General features: G+C 38.9%; 1 protein-coding gene across 4 annotated transcripts in view; it reads right to left on the reverse strand.

Annotated features, from left to right (window-relative positions):
- Positions 1 to 24,184, reverse strand: part of RAPGEF4 (Rap guanine nucleotide exchange factor 4) — a 209,043-nt gene that overhangs the window by 158,618 nt on the left and 26,241 nt on the right. For all 4 annotated transcript variants that reach the window (XM_080399585.1, XM_080399584.1, XM_080399586.1 and 1 more), the window contains exon 1: positions 1 to 24,184. This exon is cut by the window's right edge and continues 26,241 nt beyond it. In XM_080399585.1, the coding sequence (XP_080255711.1) occupies positions 1 to 65 (65 nt within the window). In that variant the 5' untranslated portion in view covers positions 66 to 24,184.

Here is a 24,184-nt window from a genome sequence, read left to right on the forward strand (position 1 = left end):
CTTTTATCCAGGCAAGCGATCCACTCGCTGGAGGATGAGGAATGGGAGGTGTGAGCGGCGACCATGTTGGACGGGGATCAGGTCGCCGCGCACCCGGCTGGCGGCGGCTCCCCCCGCCCGCCCGCCGGTCGGTCGGTCCGTCCTCCCTCGCTCCCTCCCTCCGCGCACGGCGCGATGGGCTCGCCCAGGCCCCCGCGGCAGCGCGCCCTGCCCGCCGCAGGCAGCGGGGTGCGGATCTGCCTGCCCGTCGCCCGCCGCGGCCCGCCGCTGGCCTGCGACCTGGCGGCCCCCTCGGCCGCCCGGGGCACCTGCCGGCCCGGCCGGGAGGAGAGCCCGGCCCTGCCGCCCAGCAGCCGGCAGGTAGCCGCCCGGGGAGGGGGCGGGAAGGAGGCACTCCCTCCTGGAAGGTGTTGTCGTCCCCCTCCGACTTCGGTGAGCCCCTCAGCACGCACACTTGAGGCCGGCTTACTGTTCCCTGCCCTTGCTTCACCACAGATGTCCTTGACTCTGGGGGTGGGGGAAATACAAGCTTTTCAATTATTATAAGCAGCTCAGGAGTATTTTAGCAGTTCTCCAGAGACCTGTGCGCCGGTCCCCCCGTAGTAAACACACAGTAGCTGAGTGGAAGGAAGGTGCAGTCCACATTTCGGGAATTTTTCTGAAGCCTTCCTCCAGCCTGCTGTCTGTCCTGTCATTGCCCGTGAAACTGTGTCCTAAAGGCTCTGGTTTATTGTAGGTGAAAAATGAACTGGGCAGTACAGCCTTTGAATAGGATTTAGCAATTGGAAGGAATCCAACACAGCATGAGAAAGATGAGTCTAGTATACAATGAAAACCATCCACACCCTTCTGTTGTGATAGTGTGGCCTGCAAGATGCAGTTTTTTTAAGGATGCTAATGCATACATGATTAAAAAAGTGATGAGCAGAGGAAGGAATGCAGAGCAGCAGGTCTCCCTGTTTTGCAAAGTTCTATATGAAATGTTTTCTCCAAAATATTCCAGGATCTAGATTTTATCTTCCCAAGTAATCTGTGTATAACCATAAGCTTCAGTTTACAGTCAACACAGCTTGCCTTGAGCCGTGTGGTAGAAGGCTAGGAAGCTACAAAAAACTTGGCAGGGTGTTTGGGGTTATTTGTAGATGATAGCAAAGTGAAACTCAAACTGTGCCTTCCTTCAGGCTTGTAACTCCTCTCAGTGTGGACACAAATGTTTAATTCAGATGCTGATAATCTGCCAGTGCGCTTACAGTTCTCCATGGGCGATTTTCTCTGCCCTCTGTTCTAATCTTTTTTGCTGTACCAAGTGTAATTTTCTTACATACATGCACTACTTCACATTTCACATCTCCCTTTTAATGGCCTCATTGCTGCCACAGCTTCTTCAGCACTTTAATAGAAATAAATGTTAACATCAGGATACTGAACAGTATGATGAAAAATCTAAGGAAATAAATCTAAAAATCCCAGTTGCTAAAAGGATACAGCTAAGAAATTGGCATAGCAGAGGAGAATGCCACAAAAGCCAATTCTTTCATTTTGCCTTAAAAAAATTAAAGTGCATGCCAGAGGAATAGAAGAGGCTGCCAGTCAGTGAGATCAAAGCTGCAGCTCTTCCTTTGCTATATTCCATGGTGGAAAAAATGAGAAATTCTTGCACTAAGAAATCAGCCTACTTGAGGAAAATCAATGCTATCATTCCCCAATATGTGAGTGTTTGGGAACCAACAGAACAAGAGCTTCAAATGTAAGAAACTAAATTTTCAAATTAATTATTTATAAAATAGTATGTACATTACAGATATATCAATAAAGTTCACTAATTTTGTACTTCCATTATAAAACATTCATCACATTATTCCACATAATTACAGTTTTCCTTACAGAGCAATCACATAAGGCACCCCTTACAGCCCTTTCTCCCCTCAACTCAGTTTAAGCTGCAGTGATGCTCTTTCCTTGTAATTGGCATCAGGCCTGAGAAGGAGCCCAGAAATGACTGCTAGCTGAAGGCCTTTATCTTTTCTCACGGACTGTTACATTGACACAAACAGCATTACGCATACCAGTACCAGCAGTTTTGTACATAGCAACACTGTAGCTGTCAGCAAAACCACGGTGCTGTAACAGTTCCGCGTTCACTCCAGCCACCTCTTGTCCTCTCCCATGCAACGTTTAATGACCCAACCACTAGAGGACAGGCTAGGCCTCCGTAAAAGGTAGCAAGCAGGGATATTTCCTTGGTAAGCAGATGTCTGGGAGAAAGTAGCCTGAGCTTGAAATGACAAGACCTTTGGAATGCTATCCTGGGATGCAACTTGTGAAAACCTTTCTCAATGCTCATGAACCTACCCTTGACCAAAGAACCTACCTGCCCTGGGACAACCCTCTGCAGTTAATAATGCTTTTGATTCCAAGAAATGCAGTGCCTGTAGGCATGAAGGGGATGTCGCTCAGGTGCCTGGCTGTGGGCAGACACCCCTCAGAGATGTACCTTTTTGGGAAGTAGTCGTTAAGCCAGAGTTTAACACTTCGTAGGCTGTGCAAGTTAGACAAGCCCCGAGTGGGCTAGGAACCCTGGGTATAGCCATACTTCATTCAGAAGTGTCTCAGTTAGGCAGCAATTAGAGCATGACAGCCAAAATATACTTCTGGCAGTTGGATTATGTATGAGTAATCACGTAGCTTTCCGATTAAGACATGAGTGAAACCTCTCAGAGAAACTTGGGCAGCAGGGAGTAAAGATTTGATTGGTTCAGGTATCTGTGTCAACCAAAGAGGTCTCCAAACTGTACAGAAATGTCAGGAGCTCCTGACTACTGAAATCTGAAATCCTGGACCCAGGTCAGTGCATGTTCTCACGAGATATAAGGTACCAAATAAGCAGTATATTATCTCACATGACAAGTCAAACAGAATGCAGATTATTCTGTGATTCTTAAGAATTCAGACCATAACAACCCGAGGAAACATGTAATTTGAGAGTACTGGCCTTATGTTAATGGAGTCAAATACTCGTTCATCTGTGAATAAGAGCATATGCTAGAAGGAAAATGCTGAACCGCACTTCATTAGTACAAGGACTGTATCTCTTCTTGGTGCCTCATAGTGCCCATTCTTCATTACTTTTTTCAGCTACACACTTGTATGAAAAAGAGATGACCCAAAAGGTATTTGAGACCCAGGACTGTTAATGGCCAAAAATGCAATTATGCTTAGTCTCATCTATAACTACACATGCCTTCTATTACACCTTTTGTGAAGTTTTACCTGAGAAAACATAAAGGATTATGCATCATTAAAATGACCAGTAAAGCAAAAATATCTTTCTCAGAAACAGATCCTTCTTTTTCAGAGTTTGTGGAACTCCACAATAATATTTCAGATTTAATTTCTCCCTGTTGAATAGAAGGTGAATGGGACTTTTTAGAATCTGATTTGTGAGACTTGATTATGCAGTCAAAATTTGGAATGGCAGCTGCTTTCAAAGGAGATTGCTGCTGGGAAATGGAGATTTGCCAGCTGAGGTATGTGAAAGATCAACTGGCCTTTTAACTTTTCACAGTTTACAAAGGAGTGACATGGCCAAGCAGAAGCCCTTAAGCCACAGAAAACCAGAAATCAGGCAGCCTTTAAGTTATTCTGTGCCTGTAAGACTAAGAGGCAGAAAGTGTAGGGTCCAAATTGTTGTTTGCATTATGGGACATAAGCAGATCATGTTGAATTTCATACCTTGACTCTTTCTTTGCTTTTTATTGCCAATACAAATACTCATTCCTTCACTTTTTTTTTTACTCAAATATGGCCAAAGAGCTCTTGCTAAAATTTTCCAGAAAAAAATACATTCCCCTCAAACAGGAACCTGCTATGAAAAAATGAACCAAAAGACTAAATGATGGTTGTTAGAGCTTGAAATAAATGTATTTATTAAGGTGTGTGTTACGCAGTAATAGAGTAAAAAATGTGGAAACCTCTTTACACCACTAATTATATCAAGAACTTCAAGCAACTGCAATAATACTGTTAAAACAAAGAACAGTAGAGGTTGCCCTATTTTCTGCAGAAGTTTTGGATGCAATATGTAATACTTCATACCAATGAAGTTGCAGTTATGTCGTAGTGAGGAATTAGCAGATACAATCTATAACCTGCCCATTGAACTCAGTCCTCAGTTCTGGCTGTCTGTGTTCCTGAGAGTACCTAGGGGAAACAGCTGGCTTCCAGCCACCAGCATACTCCCCTTATTCCTATGTCTGTTGAAGTATTGCTCAGCCTCAGGACTCTTCTAGTTCAGACTGACTAAATCTAATTGATAGTGCAAGGCATTGGCTACAATCCTTTGTCTCTAAAATACAGCTGGGATACAGGGTAAGATAAGGCCAGCTCCAGCAGCTTTAAAACATTGAAGATTTTGATTCTCTAGAGGATCCCAAGTTTGTCACTTGTCTGTCAGACTGAGAGAACTATCATGCGTATTTAGAATTCAGCAGTGCCACAATCAGTGTGGTTAGGGTTATAGGAACCAAAATGTATTATCGTTTGTACATACACAACACCTACTGACTTCAAAGGAGTAATCAGGACATAGTGGAATAAAGACAGAGAAATCTGCATGTGAGTTCTTTTGGGATTTGTATGCTGTGAGGGCGCAAAAGATGGGTTGATGTACAAACTTAAAACTAATGCCTACATTAATAAGACTGTCCTGTAAAGCCTACAAGCAACATACTGTTTCTCTTCTCCAATGCTAATCCTTAAACCCAGCATATAAATGACATAGCAAAGGCATTTTTAGAACAAGTAAGGACTTCCTTCCCAAATTAACTTCCTGCATTGTTCCCTGTTCTATCTCTTTCTTACTCCTGTCCTCCTCACTGATCAGGACAACTCCCCAGTTCCCTTCAAAGCACCTTTTTCAAAAATTCCATGGCAACACAAGCCTTTCCCCCATCTTCAGGAAACCCTTACACCATGCTTCATGATAGCTCTAGCATGATATTCTGGAAAAGGTCTTAGTGTTGCCAACAACAAAACAGATACAAGTGAGATACAGATAGACTGATAAGAAACAGATATAATGGGGAAAAAATATACAGATTCCTATATAGAAGGTGTAGCCTAAGCACAGGTGCAAGATGGAGAAAACACAGCTGAGTTGATGTTTATGTGAATCAAAGAAGTTCAGATTCTGGGCTCTTTAAAACTAGTTGGCAATTTGCTGTTGCGTTCAGCAGGACCAGAACTGTTCTTAAATTCCTGAAGGCAAAAGAGGCAATTTGACTTACACCGTATGTCCAATTTTATATCTGTCTTGCTAGTTAGGCAGATTTTCTGAACAGTGAAGGATTGCTTATTCGCTACATACAGTGCTGTATGCTACATCATTTTACCCATCCTTGCTTGACATTGTCCTTCCTAATGAATGTAAAATAAAAATTTTGTCCACATCATAGTAAGCTAACACAAGGAGGATTGTATCATTTTATATTCCTTGAAATAAAATACTCTCAAATTATAGCATGATAATGTGATAGGATTTCTCATTAAGAAAACATGATGCAGCAATCACCTTTTGTATTATTACTTGGCACAGGTTTAGCAACATGTTGTATGGAAGTGCTATCAACATTTTTCTGTTTGATGACCAGTATCAAAGCCTTTCTGTGTAGTCACATTTTGAACAGATGGTCATTTGATTTACACACTTGAAATCTGAGCCCATATGCTAAGATTAATTCCAAAAAGACTCATAGAAACAACACCGTAAGAAGTAGGCTCTAAATTATTAGTTGACAACATTATGGGTATGCATAGGCTTCATATTTTTACTTTAACTACTTGCTTTTGAATAGGGGTTTTCTCCATAGGAACCCTGCCAACTTCTTCCAGTCTTACAAAACTAGATGAGCAGTGGAAGGTATGAATGGGGCTATTCTGTTTAATCCACTTCCCCTGTTACGTCAAGTCTTAGATAGCTGGGCTGGAAACGGAGGGCAGAATCTCAGAATCTTATTTCACAGGAAAAAAGAAAATCTATTTAAATAAATAACAAGTTCTAATTTAGTCACAAGAGTATTGTAAAGATTAATTAGCTGATGAAGTACAGTACTTTGAAGATGCAATACTTTACATAAATGTTCTTTCAATTTATTAGTGTTTAGATCTACAGACACATCAACATACTGGGTTTAAACAGAAATTTGTACACAGAGCTCAAGACAACATAAGGCATTTCAAGATGATAAATACCAGGAAAATACTTAGCAGTTGTCAGAGATACAAGGCAGGCTGGGACTCACACTGTGCTATGTCCCTTTTCAGTACAACATTCATGTGCCAGTAGAACTTAGTGCCACACTAGACCCACACAGCCTGCCATCATGCTCCTTATTCTATGAGCACAGGGCAGACAGTGCTTCTTAACAGACCTGAATTAAACTGATCAGCTGGAGCTGAATCATAGACATGGTCAAGAGGGTCAGGTTTTATGCCATAATAGGAATAGGATTCACAGAGTGTTAGGCTGGCTCTCCACATACCCCCAAGGGCCTGACAGGTACATTATTTCAGCTCCCCACTGTCTGAAAGCAGTGCTGCCTCCAGGCCTGACCTGACCCTACAACTGTTCATTTATGACAAACCAGCATGCACTTAGAACCTCCGCTGTACCTTATTCACACAGCAGTGTCAGCTCAAATGTCTCACTTTATCTGGAACATACTTAACTTACCATGGCTAATAGAATTAATCATTGGATTGTAATTACTCACTCTTTCTTTCACCGAAGGTACAAAAGCAAATTAATTTCTTACTGTCTGTATGTATAATTCCTTATTCCTTTATCCTTCCTTGTCAGCTTTGCTGTATTTCAACAATCATAAATTGTCATCAAAGGCTGAAAGGAAAGGTGGTTTTGCTTAGCTGTAGAGCCCAATGAACACATTTTTAACTGTTCGGGACAAGTTTTATCTTCACAACTTAGCATCGGCTCTCTCTGCTAGATACAGATGGATATACTTCTTGGCAGGAATAGCACTAGTTCATGGCCTACCCCTACATTTGCTACAGCTGTTATTGAAGCCATTAGGCTATCATAATTTGTTATTATGAAATAACTAGTTTTCATCATTTTACTAGGTGGAGTCTGAGGCAAAGCCTGGAAATGCTTAAGTGTAAGGTATCGTATTAAACATCCCTGTAGTTGCCATGTCTTCACAGAGCAGATAGCTCAGCAAGAGAATTTTTTGTGATGGTAGAAGGTTATCCTCCTTAGGTTCTTTATATTCATAATACTGATCTTTCCAGACAATTGAAACAGATTTCATTTTCAACATTACTTGTTCACTAGGAAATCTATTTTTCCTAAAGTCTGTTCCCCATTTCTTCTAGCAATCAGTTCCAGAAATCAAATATACCTGTTTATAATTCTTTGCACAATTTTGTAGTGATGTATAGGTGCTTAAAAAACAAAGCTCTGATGCAATGTCAAGATTCTTCTGTTTATCTATATTTTTGTATTATTCACAAGATGCATGGCATAAAATCAGTCAGCTGCAGTCCTTCTGAGCTCCTTCATGATAATGCATGAAACAACCTCTCAGTAGTATTATATTTATGTGAATACCACACCTTTCCTTAGAATTAATAGGTTTTCAAGGGAAAAGGGACATGGTACTTTCCTGCCCTGTGGCTCACAGGTGATTTCAATAGTTCCCATTGCCTATTGTTTTTAAAAAGAAGTGAGGAGCCTTAGCTGTCCCATTGATTCCTTCTTTTTAAAATTGAGATTTGTGAAATATTATCATAAAATAAACACTTCTTAAAAGCTTTGTCAGTGAGTCCTATATAACTGGGACATGTAATTTAATTAGACCTTACATGAAATAATGACTTGTGATCTGCAGTGAATAAAGAAACAAGTCTTCCAATTACTTTCTGAAAATTCTAGTTTTCTGCAAATTCTTTCAGTCAAGAAGATGGACATCTATGAGTCCAATTCTGTAAAGACAACTCAGATAAACCCCACAAATTATTTCAGTGCAAGTAATAATTTCATAATTACATTCAATCAAAGTCAAGAACATTCAATAAGCCTGAGACTGTCCTGTTTACATAGGTGTTCTTCACTACTCTAAAACAGGATTGTAATTAGCATAATAGGAGTACTCTAATGAAAGCATTCAGACCTTTTATTTACTTGTACACTGCAGTATGGTCTGTTATAGGTAAACATATGTGACATTTGCACATGACAACACATGTATACAATAATTGATTATGCAGCTTCATATGTATTCAATGCAGCTATTTATTCATCACAATACAGTAAATGAGTTAATTCTTTCTGCAAGGTTTGACTCAACAGCATTACAGATTTAGTTCTTCTGAGAGCTTGCTGGGGGCACCAGCACACACCCACAAAAAAACAAACAATGACATTAGGCAAATGAAACAAGAAAAGCAAATTAAATCATTTATTTACATGGTAAAAATGACACAATACACTTCAGAGCATATATAATGTGTATAGTCTTCTTTTCACAGCTTTGAAAATACACTTCATCATAAATTTGCTTGCAGGCTTATACGTGCAAATAATTCAGACCAAATGGCTAAAGAATGAGCTGAATACAGCCCAGGCAGCCCTAATAATGTATTCTGGCTGAGAAAAAAGATGACCCATTTGGTAAGTGGGGAAAAAAACTGCCATGGCTTTCGGCTACATCCTGGCTGGTACAGTCTAGTGGCATTTTTTGGTTAAAAACCAGACTGTGGAGCTGTGTAACAGGAAACCGAGCTATAGCACCCCTGTGATCAAATAGCAATCATGAGGTACTACCCCATGTGTATAAAAACAACAGGAGGATACCTGAATGGATTAAGAATATGTTACTGACATGACAGTAGCATAAAAACAACAAATATCTAGTTTGAAGCATGAATTGTTTCCCATTTAAGTCATATTGGTTCTAGAGAAAAGTTATACAAATTTGAAGGCTTTAAGCGAACACTGTACAGCATACAGCAAATCTTTACGCAGATGCTCTGTTATCTTCAGTGTTCTCTGATTTTCTTGATGGAAGAAAGACCGCATTTCAGATTTTCCTTGTCCTCTGAAATTAGCAACATTCATGCCTGACAGAAGCTTTTAAATTATCTTGAAGTGCTCGTTTTTCTAATGCTTCTTTCATAGTGGAAAGATGGGAAGGGTAGATAAACAAAAGCTAGGAAAAAAAGCAAATGAGAGGTGAGCACAAAAAGGGTAAGAGGTGAGCATCAGACTGGAAAGAAAAGAGATTGCTGGGTCAGAAGTTCATTGACTCCAAATTTGTACTGGCTCTGAATTTCTCAAGGACCATGGAGAAGAATCTAATTTAGAAAATTACACACAGATAAAGAAAAAAATGAAGCTACCACTGGGGAAGTAACAGGAGACAATGACCTCTTAGACACTAAGCAGAAGAAGTTGGGCTTCTAGAAGCATCCAAGAAATGCAGTGAGGAAGCACCTCCTCATTGGCCTAATGGCTCATCAACTATGGTATTTGAAACCTGAAGAGAAAGAGAAGTGACAAAATATTGCATAATTGCTGGCAGCCTGTATTATCCTCCCATAGCCACATCTTGCTCCTGACAAGGCAGGGATTCATTCCATATTAACATTTTTTGACATTTTGATTTTTGTGTTCTTGTTCTATTTCTATTCAACCTAACCTGTTCCATTATTCAATCACTCTTAACAGTAATTAATTTTTTTTAATATTCAAGTGAAATTTTCTACACTTCAATTTGTGCCTGTTGTCTCTACTTCTGTCTCTGGATATCCCTGAGAGGAACATGGCTGTGTCTTCCTTATTCCACCCCCATCAAATATTTATAAATATTGCTAGGATCCCTCCTGAGTCTTCTCTTCCCCAGGCTGATCAGTTCCAGCTCTCTCAGCCTCTCCCTCTATGTCAGATGCTCTAGTCCCTTAACCATCTTCATTGACCTTTCCAGGGCTCTCTCCTGTATATCTGTTTTATACTGGGGAGCCCAGAACTGGACACAGCACTCCAGATGTGGACTCATCAGTGCTGGGTAGAGGAGAATAATCACATCTCTTGACATACTGGCCATACTCTCCATAATGCAGCCCAGAATGCTGTAGGCTTTCTGTGCTACAAAGGTGCTTTACTGGCTCATGTTCAAGTAAAAAATGAGACAAAACAGATATGGGAAATAGATCTTTCATTATTCCAAGTCTGGATCTTGAAATGCATTGTAGTTCACAAGTTAAGGCTGGCACAGTCAGCTCCCCGTGGAAAGGCAAAATTCTGTGAGTTTGTCTTGGATGACTGTTCCTAGAAAGCTTAAGCTTCACTGTAAGATTGCTGAAGTATTCCAGCCATGGGAGATGGAAAAGGAAGCAGGACTAGAGAATGTCTTCTGGGACCCCCAACCTGCCAGACTCCGTGTGGCCTGTACTGCCAGAGCTACCATTGGTCATACTGGTGACAAAATGAAGGTTGCTTTACATTTATCACACTTGGGCTCTCTTTTCAGAAATTCATGGGTTTGTCAAATTTTAAGATGTTAAACTGAATTTTTCCATATTTGGGGTCTGTCAGAAAGCCTCAGACAATGTTGTTCAGTCACCCAAACAGCTTAGAACATATGCATTGTTCTGCTATTGTGAGCATTCTGGTGACCCTTTCTTTAAGTGCTTTTATTGTGTTCCTGGTCTCAAACAGGGACCTAAGATCTGAAAGGATGTCCGTTCTGGAAATCAGTCCAGGTTTTGGGGTTTTTTCCAGCGAGAGTACACACATGCAGGATGTCTCAGAGGCTGGAGCTAAAGCCTCTGAGTTCATCCTACTGAACCCTCTGAAAAGAGGCAATAACAGTGATACCTCTATTTTCCAGCACTGTTATGAAAGTTAATAATACTTGAAAAGTACTTTGATTCTACAGTGATGAGTGCAAAGAAAAGCTCATAAAGATGTCATTAATCTTGTGGTCACAACAGGGTCTGAACAGACTGTATTAAGTTAAACACAGGATATGAACAACAAAGAGAAAACTAAGTTCATTGGGGAAGCATAGTCCATTTGTTCATTGCATCAGAAAGGCATCCTAATGAAAAAAAAGGGGGGGCATGGATCATAAATAACATCAACACACATATACACATTAGCCATGGATGATTTTAATCCAGTCATTTCCTAGATTATGAGTGCTTGACTTTGCAATTTCAATAGTGTTCAGATACACATCATTTGTGGCCACCAGTAGTCGCCGGCTTTCCTTACTGCATGTGAATATTTCCTCTAGCTAAGAGCTATAAAAATGAACCTACTGGGTACCTCAGAGGGCTAGGATGGAAAAGGATCTCTGAGGACTGTTCACTTGAGGATTCCCTCTGATTCTTTTGCTTCACAGCAGGATGAGTATGGGCTAGATCTCAGTACAGTTCAGCAACACTACCCTCAGACAACCTTCTTGGCATGCTTCGAGCCCTCACTGGATATTCAGAACATCCAGAAGCCCTCATGTTCTCATAGTCCCCAGGGATGCTTCTGTGGCACAGCCTCAGTATGAGGGCTAAAACTGGTCAATTTATGAGCCATGTGCTGATCAAAAAATGTTGTCACCTCTAGACATTTTTTTGAAGCACATGTGCCCATCCTTCTCTTTTTTACCTCCTTAGCAGAGCTCTCAAAACATAAGTTCATAGAAATACCTGCATTTGCTCTACTCAGTAATTTAGGCCCTCAAAATAGCAATAGTTAGTCAGCCCACCTTTGCCAAAACAGTTTCTAAACAATGTGATTACAAGTTTTGGAGAGTTTTATGATGTTCATGCCTTTTACACAACCAAATACATTTCCTAGGGTGAAATCAGAGTGAATTAGGGATGCAGATACTACACATCTCTTTCTGTTGCAACATGATCCCGGGAAATCTTAAACAAGCAAAATGCTGAATCACCGCTGTTGATCTTTTTTCTGGCTTACACCAATTTTAGATTTTCAGCTAAGGTTTTTGAGTTTTGAGGGATGTACACTGTGTAAGCACATTGCCTTTGACTAATCATCTAATTTCACTTTGGCAATGGGTCTGATTTATTCTAGGCTTTCTCCTCTCTGGAAGAGATGAGTTTACAGTATCCTTCCATTAAGAACATGTTACACAAATCAACCAAAAATGCTTCAGTTAATATTTGCTAGGTGACAAACCAGGGAAATAAGCAGATTGTACAACTTTCATTTTTTAAGGCATTTTTGGGTTTGCCCTCAGTAGGCCAAGAAATATGATGTCATGTTATTATAATCTTGTAAAACATTTAAATATTTGAAACAAACACTGGGCTTCTTTCCCTCTGGGAAAGAAGAACAAGAGGAGGATAACATGCCACTGTCCAATTACAGCAATATGTATTGAAGTAAAAAATATTTAAACAGATGTTATAAAAGACTTCATTTCCATTGTACAGCAGAAGCACATCTGCTGTACTTTAAATACTTCCTATCCATGCCAAAGGAATACTATGAAGAGAAAATGCATTTTTATGTGCTTTTCCTTTGAGTTTACCCTATGTGAATACAGAGTCTTTTTAGTAGGAAAAAAGGCACTGATTGTGATAACTTGACATTTTGTGTGTGCCCTACAGCTGCCATTTGTGAGTAGTATGGAAATCAAGTACAGGCTCTTGATTTCCAGCCTGATCTTTTAAAAACCTTGACCATTGCTAAAATTGTATTGGGCAGGAAGGAAAGGAGGGACAGCATGGTGTGAGATCAAACTAATGTAAAAAAATCTGCAGTGCTGCACTCACTTCCCACAAAAACATTTTCAGGCATTATCTTATTGGTAGTGTTTTTTACAAAGAAAATATGTAACGTGACAATATTGTCACCAGTGATGGAGTGCACCTACACTGATGTTGTGATACAGCCTTGTTTTGGGGACATAGTTGGGTTTTAGTATTGACGCTTCAAGCATATATGTGTTCCAGTCTTAGGCAGCAGTGGAGTGGTGGCTTTAGTCATCTTAATTACTTATAGGGTAAGGCTCTTATGTTTGCTCACTGGTGAGTCTAGAAGCCTTAATACAGTTATATTTAGCAGATATTTAGTGAGAAACATCCATCTCTATTGACCATGTACTTTATTAACGCAATAGCCTCGGTACTAAAAAGCACTCCAGCAGGAAGGCAGCCTTCCTTCCCAGAGCTACTTAACGTTCACAAACCTGTTACATGTGTCTAGCTGACACAGGTACCCAATCTCTTATTTTGACCATAAAAGTTTATCCATAAAATAAATCTAACAGCTGAATGAGGCATAGGAAGAAGAAAACCTTGAAAGCTTTGGTTTTATACAGATTCTTCTGGGAAGCAAGTGTTCAGCAGCAGTTTGACAGAGGATCCAGAGCAAGCTAGCAGCACTGCTTCCATATGGTGTCAAGAGCCCAAGAAAAAGTTCTCAGGGACACAGAAGTTTTGCCATTAACCTGAGTGAGTCTGGAGTAGGAGTGGAAGAGAAGTGTTATGCACAGTTATGCAGAAGTGGCCCTGTAGATCCTGTAGACCCCAAACACAGGACACAGAGACAACATTTTTCTTATCACTATCTTGCATGGGGGTTTGGAGAAAGTGGAATGGAATCTGTAATCCATCACCCTAAGGCTGCTGGGTACAAGAAGTACAAAAACATTCACCTTGTACAGCATTTTGGTACTATTAACCACCATTCTGAGAAGATTAATGTGCTTGATACAAATCGTGCTGTTGCATGATGCTTTTGCACTTGCAACTACTACATGAAATCAGATTAACTAACATTATGCTCTAACATACTCTACATTTTCTATTATTTCAAAAGCACGGTTTATGAAAATGATGCTCATTTTCTGGCAGAAGAATATTTTATGCCATAGCAGACAAGGCAATTATAAGACACTATATATATAAACACTTTTATATATATATATATACATATATATATATATATAAAAAAGTGATTTGAAAGTAATGTTGCTGTGCTTCACTTGTCTTCATTTGTAGTGCAAGAAGGTGATGACATTTGTATCACTTCTGACAATACTTTCCTTCTGCTTTCTTTAAATTTTTACCTTGCCTTGGTTTAGAAATTCCGACTACTGCCTTTTGGTTTTGGCATATTTATATTTCCAATTTTAGTTTTAATCAAAACTACTTATTTCTTCATGGTGCACAAAGTAGGATTTGTATGCAATCTTAACAACAGCTTTTTAGATTTCTCGTAAATTAAATAAAAAAGGAACTGAACGTGAATTAGTTTGGAAGTTTAGCCAAGTGACCTCAGCAGTCAAGTGACCCTAGTCTGGCTCTGTAGAAAGGTGATTATTATTATTCTCAATGTTTTTGCCATTCAGTGTTCCACTGCAAGAAACGGAACTGTTCTTCCTGTTCCTACCACTGCAAAGTGAATATCTGCTACCTTCTCCAACATTACCATAAAAACAATTTGCAAAGTGAATTGCATTCACCAGTGTGCGTGGTCCATGCTTTTATTCTTCACTCTATGGATATAATTAAATTTAGCTTTCCAGACAGTAGACAGTGAACTGCACAGCTCTGTATCAAAGCAGAAATTAAAGGACCGTCTGACTGGGAAATGTGTTGAAAAGCTTATGTTGAGAATTCCAGAAATCCTCTTCAAAACAAAGTATCTGAAAATAACTTTCTTCATTTATGAAACCAGTCTTGTTCAATTTCTGATAAAAATAGCATATCTTCTTAGACTGGAGAAGTTAGATAAAACTAAATCAGACTTTGTTTGAAGACAGATATATCTATCAGCTCACAAGCTGCTGGACAATAGCTTGCTGGATGTAAGGGAAGCTTTAGCTGTCACCAGAAATGTTCTGACTTCATAATCATCAGAAAAAAAGCTAACCTTCCCTTCCACATCCAAAAGCAGGATTAGAAAGCCTTTCAGTATAAGACTACATTTCTGCAAATAATGTGGAAACAAGGGAAAAGAATCTGGAAAACTACAGATCTACAAAATAATTGTCTGGGTAAATATATGGGGCAATGGAAATATATTCCTAGATTATTCTAAGACAAACACTGTTATTTTACTTACCCTTCTAGCTGTTGTCAAGAAGATTTACAAATTATTTTTAAAAGCAGGCAGAAACCAATTAACATTTTACATAAATTTCTGACATTTTTTGCACCTTTGTAGTATTACAGCATTTGAAAATTCCCTGGGGTTTAGTGGAATAAAGAGAGTCATGTATACATATGCTGAAGACTTTATGTGATCTTGTTATTCCTATTCTTTTTGTCATTTCTTTTCAAGTTTTTGTTGTCATATCACTATGAAGGTGGTGGTTTAAAAAGTAACAACAAGAAGTCTCTGACACTATTATCCAGTTTATTAGGGCCAAACCTGAAAGGTACTACAGACAGTAAACATTTTTTGTCAGTGATTGTGTTGCAGAAATACAGGTTATTTAATTTCATAAATAAGTCATTTCTCACAAAAAAACCCAGTGATCTCTAACAATAGCCAAAAGCCCCCATCATATAAAGATGGTACTCAATGATCAGGGTTTCCCTGGTTGGTAGTTTCAAAGAAGCGAACAAGGTGCACAAAACTGACAACAATCAGACTAAGAAATGACAAAACAATCAAACTGAACTTAAACTTCACAATCACAGTGAATTGTTACTAGTATTTCCTATGCAGCATACTGATCCTTTAGTATTTTTCTTTTTAAAACTACCTAAGTATTCAGGATAGTAAAAGAAGTAAAAGAAATATTGATATTTCAGGGAAAAAATGTTGGTGAGATTTCAGGCATCTTCTAGTGTGAGTATAAACACATGGCCTAAGAAGTACTGACACTGTCTTTGGATGACTCAGTTTGTGTAAAGAGGAATCAATGGTATTTTTCACTGATGTTTTTAATATATGTCATAATGATTCCTCACATTAATTAATTAAATACCAGCTGAAGGATCATACCAAATTTTGCTGTGAAAGATTCTATCAGCCACTGATTAATATGCTGTAATCTATAGTACCTATTCATTCTTCTCTAGTTTTATGAGATTCTGTAGTTGCAGTTTCTGAGCTTTCTTTGCTGGATAAAGTAATGTGTTAAAAAAAAAAAGTACTGAATTTATCATGACTTACAAGATCACAATTTTACCATGTAAAACTGTGTGGAAGATGATTCATACTCCAAGAAAGTTAGAGAATGTTTTTATAATTGTTTGTCTTAGCCACAAGTTCACCAACTGTATATATTTAAGTAGTTCTCACTGTTCCCATTTGCAGATAAAAATGTGATCGTATGATCCTTTCAAGATAAGCTACCACTAATTTTAAACGCTATGATTAGTCCCTTTCTATTTTTCAGAATAGAATCTCACAGAATTTCACTGTATTGAATGCAACCCCTTGAGCTGTGAAATGCTCCCCAAGAACTTTAAAAATTCCACAGATATTTTAGTCCTGACAACATGTGTGTGTGGTATGTCATTCAACTCCTCTTAATACAGTATTTTTGCCTGTATGTTGTAAATGGATCCATTTGCACCATTTACATTTTGTGTTGCTGCAGCTATCTGAACTCTGAAGTTACTTCAGCTGACAATATAACCAAGTCGTTTGTTTATCAGTTACTTTAAGACTCCTAAATGCATTTAAATCCAACACATTCACTTAAGCTTCAAATCTGAGGGTTGTCTTGATCTCTTAAGACTAATTCTTCCTGGAAAAGTTAAGAATAGATGTTTTTTGATTATTTTTATGAAAACTTTGCAGCTTAAAATGAACAAGACTGAAATAATCCACATTCCTTACCCTACCTCCAAACATGTCCACAGTAAGAAATGGAGGCGTTCTTACCATTTGAAACTCCAGAGCAGATGGAGTTTGGCTATTCTGAGTCAGGGTCACAAGGTTTCATATTTCCCTCCGTTCAAGCCTTGTAACACTTGGTAAGCATTAGTCATATACCAGGCTTCTGCGCATTGCCCTTATCAGTATGGCTGGAAGGAAAAGTAGCTTTTTTGGTAAACTGGGGAGGCTGAGCAGAGATTTGAAATTGGCACAAAGTCAGCATGAGTCTCCTGAGGCCATTAGTACTGTCTGGTTTCTGCCAACCAGACTAGCAAATTGTTCATATTTGCACTTGAACTTTGTTCTGCATATGGCAGGGAAGACTATTAACAGCTGAAGAAATGGGCCAACCAGTGAAAACTTTTTGTAATTAGCTGAGTATGAATGTGCTGTTCAATAGTGACTCTGCAACTTGGCAATGCTATCCAATGCTCGCATCTGAGGAGGTATATTAAGGCATGCATTTAACAATATTTGAGTTTGTAAGAATACATGTGAATGCACGTTTGTAGCTGTCAGGAGCAGCAACTGAAATATTTTCAGTGAACTACATTGCCAACTAAACAGAAACTGTAACTAAGCAACACAGAAACACCACTTCAGTTATTCATGACTTGGAGACACGATTTTCCCAATGTCTGCCTCCCCCTCACCCCCCAACTAAAATGTCTAGATTTACTTTGCTGCTTTATTTCACTAATTTGCAACATGTTCTATACCAAAATTTAAAAAGCCAATATGAAACTGAGTCATCCTCACCACAAAAACTATTAGAATAGTTTGATAATGCTGAGTCCAGGCACAACATTTTCAAAAACTTTATCTAGTTTCACATGATTATATAAAGAACAAGATAAGGCATAAATTAAATAAATGCCTTGCAATTACTTTTTTTCTTTATAAAACTGAAAGTGGCTTTTTACTTAAAGATTTACAAGGACACCTTCGCAGCCAATGGCAGTGCTACTATCTCGGTAGTACAGACTTATACCTGTGCCTAATGCAGGAACCCATCACTTGAACAAGGTCAGAAAGACTTCTTCCCAATGATATTGTAGCATTGACAATGTGAACTTCTGTGGACATCAGCTCTGACTTTAAGGCAATATGATAATGTTATGCAAAATGTTTTTCCTGCTGTTTCTCCATCCCTACTAATCCTGTTCCTTCTCCCCTTTCTCTGGGTTTCAGTGGATGAAGGGAGGTAGCAAAGCTACTGTTCAACTCAGTCCTGAGCCAGGAATTCTTACAGAGCATTTATCATTATACAGGAAGCAACTTTTCTCAAAGGCAGGATGGTATATGTACTGCTTTATACAACTGAGATGTGTAGGCATTTATTGAGAAGTCAAAATTTGTCTATACCTCTCAAGTATAAAGATCTAGACAGTTAATAATACACATGCCATGAGAATGCTATGCTAATTATCCCATGAGTCATTCCACATGAAATTATACATTTCTACACTCTGCACCAGTATTTCAGCTTCTGTTGCTAGACTCGTAAGCAATGTGCAAGAGAACATACTTTTCAAGCTACTACTCACCAGTGGGTTTATAAGGAGTGTCGTAAGTTCACAACTCCACTGGAAAAAATGGGGGCTGCACCTGAAATTTACTTCTCAGTCCAGAATTTTAAGCAGAAACGAAGTTACCAACTTTGTGAGTTGCTGCCTTGGAAAAAGTGCGAAGTCCAAGTTAGAAAACTTTGTAATGCCAATATTATGGGAACTATGCAGGGCTGTACCTGTTAGGTGTTTTCTGTAATACCACCTTAAATTTTAAGAGAGCTAAAGGTCATTAAAATCACAAAAGAAGTCTGTTGTGCTTTTCATTGATGTCACATCAAGTCAGCTCTTGTGTGAAAAAATACATATCTTCACATATGAAAATGTGTGATATACAGCTACTGCTTAATTGTTGAGGGGCTCTGGTAGACAGTTTTGATCTTTTTCAAATGGAAACAGATAAGATTTTCAATTGAAAAAGAAATATGCCTGCACATATGACTATATTTCACCATCTTATTAAAATACACTGAGTGCTTTGAAAGCAAAGACTGTCTCTGCCTTCATCAGTTTAATATGTATGAAGAATACTGTATCTCTTTTCTCAGATTGTCAAGGTACAGAATGAGCATTCAAAAAATGTTCAAGTAAATCCTTCATCTGCTCTTATAATTATTTCTTAAACAAGTTAAGGAGTTTGAATTTTTATATCAATTTTTATCACAGTTTCAGATTCTGAAAAACCCATAGATTTTTAAAACAAAAAAAACCATCTGCTTTCACCATCTAAAGAACTTGGTTTATGTTTTCATTTTTTGACACAGCCATTAAAAAGGTACCATCTCGAGTTTCACTGGAAAGGAATACATTTTTTATTGCAAAAGAAAATCCATTTTTAACTAATGATAGTAACTATTTAAAATAGTTTAAGAGACTGGACAACAGAATGAGACACCTGAGCTATCTTGGGTCCTAGGAACAATCTCACAGCATTAGTGTTGACCTACATGTATTTTGATTAGCTCACTGAGAGCCCCAGTGGTATCCAGCCATTCCATTCTCTTTTGGATAATGCATGTTCCTCAGGCGTAGTAATTAACCTTACACAGGCCTTTCCCTTCTTATGTATTAATCACATTTGTATGGGCTACACACATCATATCACTATAAGATTTTCCACTTACGGGGTGTGTGTGTGTGTGTGTTATATTTGGTAGAGGACAACTCCTTTCTATGCTCTTTTTATCATTGTACCTCTGCAAGACAGGGCCTAACACCACAATTTCTGAAGATCTATTGTCAGAAGCTAACATCCCCCTAAATGTTACTATAGTCAAAATGAGCTTCAACAAAGCAAACTAAATAGGCTGCTTCTTGGCTGAGTGTGGAAAGAGACCTGCCAACAAGACAAGGAGCTTTCAGAATTGTACACAGTGCAAATGAGAAATAAAAGAATTATAAGCCTAGTGTTTGCAGGCTGTCATCCTCCTCCTTGCTTGCAGTCCAACAGTTTTTTGGAGACTTGTACCAGGCCAATAAAAGTTCTCTTCCTCCTACCTCAGCCAAGAGCCCCATTTAAGTCTGAAATAATCCCATCAGCCAGAATGTTCTTTGTGTCCTTGCAACCTGTACCTGTGTCATTCAACAGGCTTGAGAAAAATAGGTGTCACTCCTACTAGGCTTGAAAGCAGAATAAATCTGTGACATCAGACATATTTCCTGATACAGCCCAGAATCTGGATACTTGATATCCTGAGCCCCTTTTGAAAAAGAGCAAGGGAGACGTAGCAAAACATTTTTCAGCTTTTCTTGTCTATCAGACCAACCAATAAGGAATTTTCAGAAGCTCCTACTTCTTTTCATAATCTAACCTTTAAAACCAAATATCTTTTTAGGTGTTAAGCCATGAGCTTTTTTTTTTTTTTTTCATTCTGGAGCTCTTACCATGCGGGATCTGAAAACACATTTACAGCTTGTACATGCCTGGAAGATATGGACAACAACATTTCACATGATCTGAGTCCCCAGCATCTGGATTTGAGATATGTTTGGACCACTTAACTCTACTTTTTGGCCCACGTGCTAGGAGCTTTCTGTTCACAAAAGTTGGAGCTCTGGGGAGAAACACTGCTGAGGTCTCACCCCCAAGATGAATGAGTAGGCAGTTACAATGCATACCTTGAGATCACATCCAGTACCCCAGTAATGACAGCTGTTTATTACCATACAGATCTAAAAGAGTGGACAAAAGCAGCTTTTCATAACTATTATGCTATGTTCTTGAAGGATATTTTAAAATAAACAGTAAATAAAGTATGATTTTATTCTCAGAGGAAATGACAAAATCAAAATACCTTAGTAGAGTACATGCATATTTAAACACATTTATACTTCCTTGCAAGTATGATAGATGGGAGTCCTCCCTGAGTTACAGCACCAGAACAAAGCCCACTACATTTATAATAGCCTCCCAAAAATGACAGAGAACTCACTTGATCCCAGTCAAGCCATAAATAAAGTATTTCTCTCATGTGTCATGAATTTTATTCATTCAGAGCCCCTGAATCCATAGCCTGATCCCTTATTATTCTATATTTCAAATACTTTTGTTGTGGACTTCCAGTTTGAAATTGTCATTTTGTTTATTTTCTCTCTTTCAGGCTGTTGGGGCACCTGTGTTCCTGTGAGCATGGATGAACCGTTACATCCTCTAGGATTTTGTGACCTTGCAAAAGTGGGTAAATGTCCTGAAACTGCCCCTGTCCATCCATTTATCTTCCAGTGCAACCTTAAAATCCTGTGCATTAGAATATTTTGCTTATCAGAACAATATTTAGCCCTAAGTACACTTACAGTTGTTTGTGTGAAAGTTGCTGTTAAACAGGTTTAGGGATTTTTTTCATGCATTATTGTTCTTTGAAATACCCTCAGTGAAAGAGGATAGTGGTTGTCTTGTGTCGTGAGGCTTCAGAAACCTTTTGCTTTTCATCTCAGTCCACTGACCAAAAAGAGATGAGTCACTTCATTGTAAGTATCCTGTCTCCCATTGCTTTTTTAGGTTTGCACCTATGTCCTGAACAGAAGAAAAGGTTGATCTACACAAACATGCTGGTACACAGACGATACAATGAGGAATTAAAATACAGTTCTCCATTTGCTGTGCTTTACTACCTAAAGAGCTGTGTGGTAGGACTAGTTCTTGGAAAGACTCGCCTTTGCTCAGAAAGCGATCAGCCCAGGCAGGGAGAGGAGGGTTCTGAGCAGCACAAGGCTTCCTAAATTGTGCTGACAGCAATGAAAATGCTAATTTGAACTTTCTGAAGAGTAAATTCAGCTTAGGAAAGCAAAGGAAATCTAGTAGTTGACATCAGGCAAAAAACTGGTAAGAGACAGTATCCATAGAAAGCCTGTCTAGGTCTTGTGTCCTTTTCTTATGTATTCAGCTTTTTAGAGTAAAAGAATAGTATTATTTGAAGTGTGTTTCTGTACTATTTTCCAGAAGAAAATTAGAACTGCAACAGGGCCTCTTCATTTCTTTTGGGCAGGGCATCAAGATGAAAAGCAAAATGTTCCAGGAGCTTAGTGCCAACACCATGCTTTCATAAATCAAAATTATGACAAGTACTTTATAATAAGCACCTTTTTGTGCTTATGTTCATTAAATAAATATAGGAACCAGACACCATTAAGGAAAGACAATCTTTGATGCACAGTTGATCATCACTTTAAGTAGTATAGTACACGATGGAATTTAATTTATTTTGGGTTAGAAATTGACCTGAAAAATTAAAAAGTGCATCCTTTTTTATTCTATTACTCTGATTAACAGAATGGTAAAGCAGTTAGAGAGCTGTGGTCAGCAGAATGACAGTCAGTAACTCTTATTACATAGGTGTTTTTTGTATAGAATTGCTACTTCTTATACCACTTCCATAATCTGCGCTGAAGCTTTTAATCAATGCCATTCAGGCTCCAAAGCAACACCATTCTCTCCCACACTTTCTCAGGATTGCCTTGCCGCTACTGCCTTAAAGTGCTCTCCTCCTACAGAGGATCTGGTCAGCAATAGCAGCAGCTGCAGGAACAGTGCGTTCAGCATGCCAGACTGAAATTCATGTTTCAGGAATGTCTCCTAGGGGGGTTGAGCAATTCAGTCAGATTTGTAGTTAAAAGCCTTTCAGTGTAACACAATTACCCTGCAGTAGAGAAGAGGAACGGTAGGCATTTGTTTGCTACAAATGTGCCTTGCAAAAACCATTATTATGAAATCCTTCCTCAGGAAAAAATTCCATTGACAATGGGATTTACCTCTGCTAGAATTACAGGCTGCTGGATTGGGAATATAAGGGAAAAACCACAGTGATCAACAACATTTTATATGGGTTTCAACATCCATTTGCTAAAAAATATTAGGGTTTTTTCTGTCTGAAAAGTAGTAACTAACACTGTCCAGCAGGACCCCAACAATGCCAGGAAGTTGTGGTTTAGGGGCTGTTTAGAAAAACCATATATAAAAATACATATATATATATAAATATTTATTTATTTATAATTCTGGCTGATTCTTATTAACATACAAAACACAGAAAGTCCTTGCAAAGAATATACCACCTGCCTTAGGCAGGTGGGGCATTCTCACTGACCAAGTTACAGATTTAACTGGCTTCTAGCCATCCAATTTGCAATTTCCATCACATATTCTGCAATTCTGGCTTGGTCTTGAGTCATGGCCTGAAACAAGAGAGGAAACCGCCACTGTCTGGCCAAACTGTCTCATCTTGCAATATGAGCACTGTGTATTCCTCTGCCTCATGATTCCCACCATCAAGTCCTAGCCTTTCATCCCACCAGGGAACAAAAGCAAGGGTATCCAAACTTGGCACTCTTTAGACCACCTTTCTGCCTCTTGGTAGGTGAAATGAAGGCTCACAAACAGCAAGTGGGGCAAAGGATTGAAGCACACACATGCTAGTTAGAGTTGTGTAACACAGGGTAAGAAGAAAAGAACAAGCAATAACTTGGATTCTTCACAGATTATTTATGATAGAGCCAAAGATTGTGACAGTAATTAAAGGTTAGAGGGGGCTTGGGGGGGGGGGGGGGGGGATAGATCCAGACACAGATGGAGTTAGTTAAGGCACTTGTTTACCACTCAGCTCCGTTCTAAGCAAGGGGAAGACAGAAGAAGAAGTAAAAGAGGTGAGTGATGGTGCAATTAAAAAACTGGAGGGAAGAAACTCAGAGGTAGTCCAGGGAATGTGGGAAAGCCATTTGGAGATTGGCTCCCAAGACTTTCAGGTGTTCACTCAAAAGGCCCAGGGCACAGAAGATGGTTTCTTATCTCAGGATACTGCACAAAACTAATATTTTAACACTTTGTGCATGTACGCATCAGTCAGCAGTATGATAGTGAAACACCTAGGCTTATACACAGGTCATCTGGTTGATTCTGCCAGAATAGACATAAAGCAGAGATCTTGACCAGTCAGATCTGCACAACCTCTTTGGTTTTGCAGGGATTCATTTCTAACTTTTGGCCTGACATGAACTCCACCATCACATAATTTAAACACTGTGAAATAGTTCTATAACTCAATTGAAGCATTGTATACTCCATATTGTCTGAAGAAGCAGTCTCGCAGCAGCATAATTTTCCTCCTTTCCACACTTAATTTATTCTGGAGTCCAGAACTGGTATGCTTTCAAAAGTACATTTCATAAGGGATTATACAGACAAGGTGGTCAGTGCACAGAAAAGAGGCAGTTCATAGACTTGTCAGACAGATCTGTAACC

Source organism: Falco punctatus (genome assembly GCF_963210335.1).
Source record: "Falco punctatus genome assembly, chromosome: 8".
Classification (NCBI taxonomy): domain Eukaryota; kingdom Metazoa; phylum Chordata; class Aves; order Falconiformes; family Falconidae; genus Falco; species Falco punctatus.